The sequence below is a fragment of the Microplitis mediator genome, chromosome 8, assembly GCF_029852145.1.
Source record: "Microplitis mediator isolate UGA2020A chromosome 8, iyMicMedi2.1, whole genome shotgun sequence".
Taxonomy (NCBI): Eukaryota; Metazoa; Arthropoda; class Insecta; order Hymenoptera; family Braconidae; genus Microplitis; species Microplitis mediator.
In genome coordinates, this window is record NC_079976.1 from 11,799,976 (window position 1) to 11,809,769 (window position 9,794).

Genomic DNA, 9,794 nt, shown 5'->3' on the forward strand with positions numbered 1-9,794 from the left:
GGTAGCTGAAAATCTGTCAAAATTCTGAGGAGCAGCTGGCAATATAAGGATAAAGTCTACAGAGTTTCAAATTTTTCGAACAATTACTTTAGCCGGAATAAAAAATTAATTGTTCAATGCCAAAAACCCCGTGTTATTTAAATAGGAAACTTACATCGCTGTGCGGCACGGGTTAAAATTAAGATAGAGACCTGAAACGTTGAGGATATTTTTTTTTTATTTATTTCGAACCACATAAGCCTCTGGGAGCATAAAAATTCGAAAATGTCCAAAATAAGGACCACCCTAATATATATATATATATATTAGGGTGATCCAAAAAATAAGAAACTTTTTTTTTTCTTCCAAACAGGTTCAAAAGTTTCATTTAGATAAAAAAAGACGCCTGTGAAAATGAGAGCTCTTAATATTAACATTAAGAGGTTCCTGATCGCACTTTTCTATTTCCCATAAGAATAACATGGGAAAAATTTTTTTTACGACTTCTGATTTTTATAAGTAGCTAACGATGCGTCATAGGAATAAATGGCAGGCATATTTTTGTAGGGAATTGAATGCTCTACACAAAAAGATTCTTATCATTTTTAGAGGAATCTATTTGTTCAAAAGTTATTTGAGGTTGAAGTTGAATTCATATTAAATTTTGAGATTTTATACTTTTCCGGCGAAATTCTCAGACTTAATACAAAATATCATCAGACCTTTTTTGTAGACAATTTCATTTCCTAAAAGTTATTTTGAATAAAATTTTGTCGAATTCCGCATTGTTTTCTAGTTATTTTTATTTTAATGCCATGCTAATAAAAAATAGTTTTCTGATCGATTTTAAGAGCTTGACATTAAAATAAAAATAACTAGAAAACAATGTGGAATTCGAAAAAACTTTATTCGAAATAACTTTTTGGAATAAAATTGTCTACAAAAAAAGTCTGATAATATTTTGTAATAAGTCTAATAGTTTCGCCGGAAAAGTAGAGGATCTCAAAAATTAATATGAATTCGACTTCAACCTCAAATAACTTTGGAACAAATAGATTCCTCAAAAAATGATAACAATCTTCTTTTGTAGAGCATTCAATTCCCTACAAAAATATGCCTGCCATTTATTCCTATGACGCATCGTTAGCTACTTATAAAAATCAGAAGTCGTAAAAAAAATTTTTCCCATGTTATTCTTATGGGAAATAGAAAAGTGCGATCAGGAACCTCTTAATGTTAATATTAAGAGCTCTCATTTTCACAGGCGTCTTTTTTTATCTAAATGAAACTTTTGAACCTGTTTGGAAGAAAAAAAAAAGTTTCTTATTTTTTGGATCACCCTAATATATATATTAGACTGGGCCAAAAAAATCGACTATTTTTTTTTTTTAACGATACTGTGGAAATATTATTTGGGATGACAAAAAAAAATTATTGTGAAAATTTGAGCCCTTAATTTTGATATTAAGAGGTGTATCATCGCAATTTTTTATTTTTTTTTTAATGAGCGGGTTTTTGTCTCATAACTCTCAAACCATCGAGATAAACGAAATTAACTTAGGTATATTTCTGAAGGAAATTTGATGCTCTACAAAAAAGATCTGATTGAAATTTTTCGTCAGATGAACCGTTTCCTTATAATCATGCTTTGAACATTGGTATGGTTTTAAAATTTGATTGTTCAAATTTGGAGTTTTGTTATTCGAGTTAAAATAAGTTTCCGGAAAAAAACAATGAATATTCTTGAAGGAAATTGAATGCTCTACAAAAAAAGTCTCTTAACAATTTTCGCTAAATTCACTCTATGAAAGCACATGCTATGAAAGCACATGCTAGCCTTTCCGCTGAGTGAAAATGTCGAGAAGCCAAAATACAAGAGAACGCCCGACACCTCGAAACCCTCCGCCTCCAGGAGGAAGCTGCCGCTGCTGCACGGCGCAAGCAGACAGCTCATACACCGAGATCGGTAGGTTACGAATCCGGTTACGAGTGGATTAACGATTTGGAATCGAAGCAGGTACGAGAGATCCTGATTACCCTAAATGCTAGTGTATCAGGAACCGAAGAATCACGCCGTGACCGACTATATCGTGCGCTACGAAGAAAGCGACACCCCGACACCTCCTGGAACAACGAAGATAAAGGAACAACCGCCGATTCAACGATCAATGACGAACAACGACCGCTAACCGACCGATGTATAAAGAACAACGACCAAACAGCAGCGATTACGACCGTGAACTATTATGAACGTTTCACCGAACGAATCGATAAGAAATGAAACCGATTCGAGCAGTGGTCACTCATCGGGTGGTTCAACCCGATCAACGACCCCGACACCGAGTATATCGCCGAAATCGACACCGACAATATCGCCGATATCAACACCGATATTGTCAAGTCCGACATCGATCAAATCGCCGAAACCGACATCAAGTATATTGCCGATACCGACACCGACGACATTGCCGAGAACGACACCGAAATCGGAAATACTACCGGAAACGACACCGATATCGAAATTATCGCCGAAAGCGACACCTTTAAAACCTCTGAAAGAGACACCGATAACATCGCTGAAATCGACATCGAAAATGTCACCGAAAACGACACCGACATTAAAATTATCGCCGACGACGACACCGACATTGGAAATACCACTGAAATCGACACCGATAAATTCGCCGAAACCACCACTGACATTGAAATCGATTATTTCGCCGAAACCAGCCCCGAGAAGCCGACGAGCCGATTTGAGGCCGACAATCGAATTAAAGCTGCGTGGTAAGTGCTTCAACTTTCGACAAGCAGGTCATGGCCATCATGACTGCCCGAAACCACGCCGATCTGAGTATTGCTGGTCCTGTGGTGCCGAAAACGGCCCAAACCCGACGTGCTGGACTTGCAACCGATACTGGTCAAGGTCGAGAAACCACATCGAACAACGACAACGAAAAACAATCACCAATCGACTCGATCAAACCAACCAAACACCTCGAAACCCCGTGTCAATGTCTGGGGGGAGGTTTTGTAACATGAGGAAAATTCGACATCGACCCGAGGTTTGAAATTATTTGAATAAAATAAATAGTTATCCGGTGAGCCAATTCTGGTGACACCTATGAGCGAAAATTCTGACTTTGACCAAGCAATCGACTCGACGCATTGATTGTCACGAAAGATCCGGGATAGATGCCGAACGGAACGGCCACGTTTTTTTTTTTATTTGAACAATTCGACCCGGCCAAATGAACAATATTCGATTCCGACGTTTGAACAATTTGAATTACGACATGTAAGATCAATCCGGGTTTGAGCAACGAACAATAATTCGCGACGATTAATTTCGACCAACAATAACCGAGTTCGTGAACAAGTGAACAAGCCGAAGCATCGGCGTGAAACTGAACAAAGTTTGTAACCGATCTGTTAATAAATAAGTGCAGTGCTTACGTAATAATAATTAATTAACTAATTAATTACGCGTAAAAATTATATGATCGTGCAATTTAGCGTGTTAACGAAATAAAATATTATTTTATATTTTATTTTATTTCAATCAAGCAATTCTGAGAATCACAGATTATCTGTGTCTCATTCGCAACAGCAATCTTGTCACCTCGCCGTGTAAGAATACTCTGACGTCACTCGTCAAGTATTTGGTTAACACTTCCGCTGTATGTGTGTCTCCGGACAATAAACGTATTTTATTTTAATTTCGTGAACCGAGTTTTTTTTTTCCTCCGAGCAATGAACTAGCTGTGTTTCGATCAACTACGATTTTTTTGATAATTTTGTTTGTATCGAGTCAAGCCAACAACGGCATTTATATTTTTTTGTAACCGATAATTTTATTTGTGATACCGATCAATTTATTATTCTGTGTTCAATATACGATTAATTATTTTGTTTAATTCTGATCAATTATTTATCGTAATCTTAAGTGCCTGACCTTTCCCCGATCCGCCACCCTGAGCGAATTTCGATAATTGTTTATTTGGTGATATTAAAATCACCTGGCACCCAACTATAAATTTTGAACAAGGTTGCCAAAAATCGTAAGTGTATTTGGACTTCACTTCGGTAGATCCCCGGTGGTGAAAAACCCGTTACAATATATATAAATATATATATGGGATATAACACAGCTTTGAGGACACGATTACGTCTACAGTTCTTATCAGATCTTAATAAAAATTTTTACACTTATTCTATAGACGATTATCACGGTTAAGTTCGAAGATGGGCTAAATCGGTCGATTAGTTTGAAAGCTATGGCTTTTTGAAATATCCACAATTTTTCGAAAAAATCAGTTTGTATCCACTTTCAAGTTCATATAATTTTAAAACTAATACTCATAGGCAATTTTCGTGAAAAGTATCTGAAAGTTTCTTTGATAAGCTTTGATTTATGACCTTAAACTTTATGTTTTGACTATTTCTTCCAATAATTTAATAGCCTTGAAAATTTTTATGGTATCAAAAAATGTTGAAAATATGGTTTTTATTTCACATAACTTATGCATGTCCCAATAGAATCCAATTTCGTCAGTTGTATCTTATTGGGGACAAAATAACCGGTAAATTTCACTGCTATTTTATATTTTAAAAGTATTTCTTTTATTACTTATGATGTATCAAATGTACCTCTACTCCCTACGATTATCACTGATCTTGTCATTAGGATAGCACCTACAGTTCTTATCGGATCTTAATAAAAATTTTTACATTTATTCTATAGGCGATTACCATGAGCAAGTTTGAAAGTGGGCTGAATCGTTCGAATAGTTTTGAAGTTATGGCTGTTTGAAATTTTCATAATTTTTCGTAAAAATCAGTTTTTCATCACTACTAAAGCTTCCCTGGTAGAAAGGGACCATTGGCCAAGGCTCGGACCAGGCATTGGCCAGTCGTCATGCCAGAGTCCCAAGCCTTGGCGCAAGCCTGGTCATCCTTGGCTGAACCATTGGGTGAGCATTGGCCCAAGCCTTGGGGAACAAAATATCAAGCCTCGGCCGAGTCTTGGGAAACGAAAAATTGAGCCTTGGCCAAGGCTTGGGAAACAAAAAATCAAGCCTCGGCCAAACCTCGGAAAGCAAAAAATCTAAGGCTCACCCAATGCTTGATCTAAAATATTATTATTTAAATTAATAAATATAATTAAAAAAAAATTTGATCACACTTTTAGCGACATTACATTGAAGTGTAATTAACTAATTACTGAATTAATGGGAAATAACGAATAAAATTATTTGGGGGCTACCGGGGTTCGAACTGAGATCCTTCTGATTACTAGGCTGGGACGCTATCCACTGTGCTAAATCTGATGTCCCTGATAATCATGATTTTTTTGCTTGTTAATTATTTAAATACAATTTAATTCAAAAATATTAAATTGTAAAAATGAGGTGAAATGTAATTTTATTTTATGAACAAAATTGTCTGATTAGTAATGACATATATTTATTAATTTGTAATTTTATGATTTGATATAAATGAATGAATTAAGAGTAAGATCAAGTAGCACTACTAGGGAAGGGGTGGGGTAGGCAAAACGGAGTACCCCCAAAATATTTAAAAAAAAAAAAATTTTTTTTTTTTCGTCTAATGGCTATAAATCCGATATATTTGCGCATTTTTAGCACTACGAATGACACCTGGGGCAAAATGGACCATCTGAAAATTCTGAATAAACGATTCTTTCATATTTTTATCGTCAAAATAAAAGAAATTTAATATGTTAATTCATTTTTCGGCTGATTCTCTATAGCTGGGGCAAATTCGGCCACTAAAAATATCCGAAAATAATATTTTATTTTTTAATTGATAAAATTTTTGAAATAACGCAAAATAATCTGTAATCGAAAAAATCAATACACACGTTTTTTGGGTTCACAATAATGACAAATAAAAAATATTGAATTGTTTTTTTTTTTTATTTATTAACAATTAGTAATTAAGCTTATCGAGGGGAAACGATTTATTACACCTAAAAAATTTTTTTTTGACTATCATAAAACCAAAAATAGTTGTCAAGAGAAAGAAATACACTCTTAATGATGAAAACAATTTGATAAAAAAAAAATTATCATTTTTTGGAGGGGCCCTCTCTGCCCAACACAAAAAAAATTTCTTTTTGCCTTCGTATCCACCAATGATGTGAAATTTAAATTTTCTTTATGTATATAACATATAAAAAATTTGAATTTAATGAAATTTGATCAACTTTCAGAAATTTTTTTTTTCAACTTTTTTAAAGGATACCCCATTTTGTCCGCCAAAAATAAAAATTTCATCTTAACTAAAGTTTTGTACATAGCAATAACAAATTAAATGAAAATTATTGTATATCAAATAATTTTATTTTTTAGAAAATTTCAACTCTTGATATTAATCGTATACTCGGTAGACCGTTATGCTCTGGTCTTCTCTGTATACATATTTATAGATACATGTAAAGTTGATAATTTTAATATTAAATAAAAATTTAACCCAGACTGAGGCATTGGCCACTGGTCAGCTGCTAAGGCTCGGCTTGACAAATTAAACTGTTGGACCCAGTCTCGGCTGATGCTTGGGCCAATGGTCTGCGGCCAAGGCTCGATTTAACAAAAATTAAACTATTGGGTCTGGCCCTAGCCGAGGCTCGGGCTAATGGCCACTACCCAAGGCTCGGATTGATTTAATGAAACCATTGGACCAAGCCTCGGCCTAGACTTGGGCCAATGGTTAGCTGCCGAAGCTTGTTAAGTGACAACAGGGCCAAGGGTCGGCCTATCGTCAGCCTTGGCGATTCCTACCTGGGTTGTATAACTTTAAAAATAATATTCATAGACAATTTCCGTAAATAGTATCTGAAAGCTTGTCTAATAATCCTCAGTTGATGACCTTAAATTTTAAGTTTTGATTATTTCTTCCAATAATTTGATAGCCTTGAAAATTGTAGTGGAATCAAAAAATGTTAAAAGTATGGTTTTCATTCCACGTAACTTATGCATTTCTCATTATGATACAATTTTTTGAATTGTGTTTTATTGTGAACAAAATAACCTGTAGATTTTACAGCTATTTTATATTTCAAAAGTATTTCTTTTAATATTTATGATGTTTCAATCGTAGCTGTACGTCCTATAATTATTACTGGTCTTGCCATCGTAATAGCGATTACAATTATAATCTAATACTAATTAAATTTTCTATACTTCGTTTACGTGAAGGTTAGTTTGGTATATTACCTATATAATGTTTTGTCAAATCAACTATCTGAAGTTCTCTATCGAGAATAGTCGTTGTCCTTTTTTTACCCTCACTCTTAGAAAACGAGCCTAATTTCATATCATGACTATACACTAACATCTATCACAAGATATGTATGTATGAAACTTTTTATATAGATTAATTGGAAAATCTACCTCCCATTTTGGCTGCCGGATGGCCTCTTTTTTTACTGTTTTATTAATTTTTTCTAAATATAGCACTATATATGGTCATATATGATTCGATTTTCCGGACATTGCCAATTATTTTCCCAGCGCGCATGCACCCGTCAGCTAATAATAATAAGCATATAAATCAAATGCTCAAATAATTTCCTCTGTGGTCTAAAAATCATAAACTTCCCGTTAATTAATCAGTAAATTTTCCTGATTCGATAACAATTTACACCTGAGAAATCGACAATATAATTAAATCATAGTAATTGAAACAAAATGCTATCTGCATACAAAATAATCATAATAATATAAACTCGTGGATGCCCGCTGCGCATCACTGCCGTCAAAGAACATTCTGCTATAAAGACTTAGACACATGCTCGCGCGTTTTCCTGAGGCTAGACCACGTCAAACGTCCACTGGAACAACCTTACTCAGGTCCTCATCAAGTCATCAAGAGAATTGATGATAGAACCTTTGCGATTAACGTGGAAGGAAGAGAAACAGTCGTCAGTATAGAGAGACTGCAACCCGCTTACCTCCCGACTAGAATTTTTCATAAGGGCCTAACGAGGTCCTTATCGGGTTAACCTTATTTCAAATAAGGTCCCGATCAGGGTATCCTGACGAGGATCCTGATATGGATGTAACGCTTAAGACCCATGAGGTCCTTATCGGGATTGCCTTATCAGGTCCTTATCAGGATATCCTCATCACGTCCTTATCAGGTCCTTATCAGGATATCCTCATCAAATCCTTATCAGGATTACCTTATTAGTAATTATTTTTAAAAAAATATTAAATTGTAAACAAAAAATAAGAGAATTTTAATTTAATCGAGAATGTTATCTATTGTATTGAGAGCATTAATAAAAGGAAGTAAACATATTTTTTTTGTTGAAAAAATCCCGATAACTGCTGGGCTCGAACCTGCGTCCTTTCGATTCAAAGTCCTCGATGCTATCCACTGGGCTAACATACACAAGTGATCTTGAAAGTGTAAATATAATATTCGTTATGATGTCAAAAAATAACTGATGAAAAAGTAAAAAATCTGTGTTACAATGATTGACGTGATTTTTATATAATACTCTTTTGTACTTTTTTTAATTTTTAGCCTGTAAATGAAATATTTAAAGAGATAGGATAACTTTTTTTTGAATAAGGATATCCAGATAAGGTCCTGATCAGGAACTCGTCAGGTCGACCCGATGGCAAATAACTTTTTTTTAATAGAGATATCCTGACGAGGTCCTGATCAGAAACTTGTCAGGTTGACCCGATGGCAAATAACTTTTTTTTGAATAAGGATATACTGACGAGGTCCTGATCAGGAACTCGTCGGGTTGGCCCGGTGGCAAATAACTTTTTTTTGAATAAAGATATCCTGACGAGGTCCTGATCAGGAACTCGTCGGGTTGGCCCGGTGGCAAATAACTTTTTTTTGAATAAGGATATCCTGATGAGGTCCTGACAAGGAACTTGTCAGGTTTGCCCTAATAAGGCAAACCTTATATTAACCCGATAAGGTCCTTATGGTACTTCAGGCAAATCAGGAAGAAATTCTAGTCGGGCTGGCTTCCTCGGAAGTTTTTGAGTAACCTGGAAATAACGCTAGTCAGCATAATATACCTGTACTTGATACTGTGCCTGATACTGTACCTGTTGCTCGACAAAATGCATCAGCTGCTGTAACAGCACCTGTTACGTCATCACAAGCAACAGCCAAACCAGGCACGTCAACTTCGGTTCAGAACCGATCGACACCGCAATCAGCTGCAGCACAGCAGCAGGCATTTTCATCGTCAGGACTCCAACCAGTATTCACTACATTTTGCGGATCTTTGCGCATGTATCCAGCCAAAAAGAGTGTATGAATAAATACAAAACAGAACAGCACATTCAAATAACGCGCCAACACCACGACCACCTTATTCGGGGGGGGGGGGGGAGTGGTGTGGGGGCTTACACACATTTTAACACATACACTCTCACACATATTCATGCAAATACTCACATCATACTCAAGTCACTCACTATACTCAGCAACCAAGCTGACAACTTAGCCTCTGCTGTACAGCAGGGATAAGTTGGCAGCATTGCCAAAAAATATACTAACGAGAGATACACAATATATTATATACACGCCCTTAACTCGCAACAAGCGTCGCTATTATTTTATAATTCTATTCTGTACTTAATTACTAAGTGTTGTAATTAATAAAGAAATTATTGTTGTTGTGTACATGTGAACACGTTATTTTATAAGTAGTGGTAAATATCCCCACATGTGATTATCGTCTGCTGCCATCTCGCGCCTACCAGCTTAATGCGGAGACACCACAATACTTTAAAATTGTGACAAGTCTCCATCACTTTACA

At 35.5% G+C, this 9,794-nt stretch overlaps 1 protein-coding gene across 1 annotated transcript; it reads left to right on the top strand.

Moving 5' to 3' along the window:
• Positions 1-2,225: 2,225 nt before the first annotated feature.
• LOC130673392 (mucin-2-like) lies at positions 2,226-9,289 on the top strand. Its single transcript, XM_057478382.1, has 2 exons — positions 2,226-2,763; positions 9,099-9,289. The coding sequence occupies exons 1-2, from the start codon at positions 2,226-2,228 to the stop codon at positions 9,287-9,289; spliced, it is 729 nt and encodes a 242-aa protein (XP_057334365.1).
• Positions 9,290-9,794: the final 505 nt, after the last annotated feature.

Excerpts from the sequence above, each read along its gene's own strand:
- LOC130673392 (XM_057478382.1), top strand. The coding sequence starts at position 2,226 with ATGAACGTTTCACCGAACGAATCGATAAGAAATGAAACCGATTCGAGC. Across the intron at positions 2,764-9,098 it reads AATCGAATTAAAGCTGCGTG|CTGCTGTAACAGCACCTGTT; the intron begins GTAAGTGCTTCA and ends AAAATGCATCAG.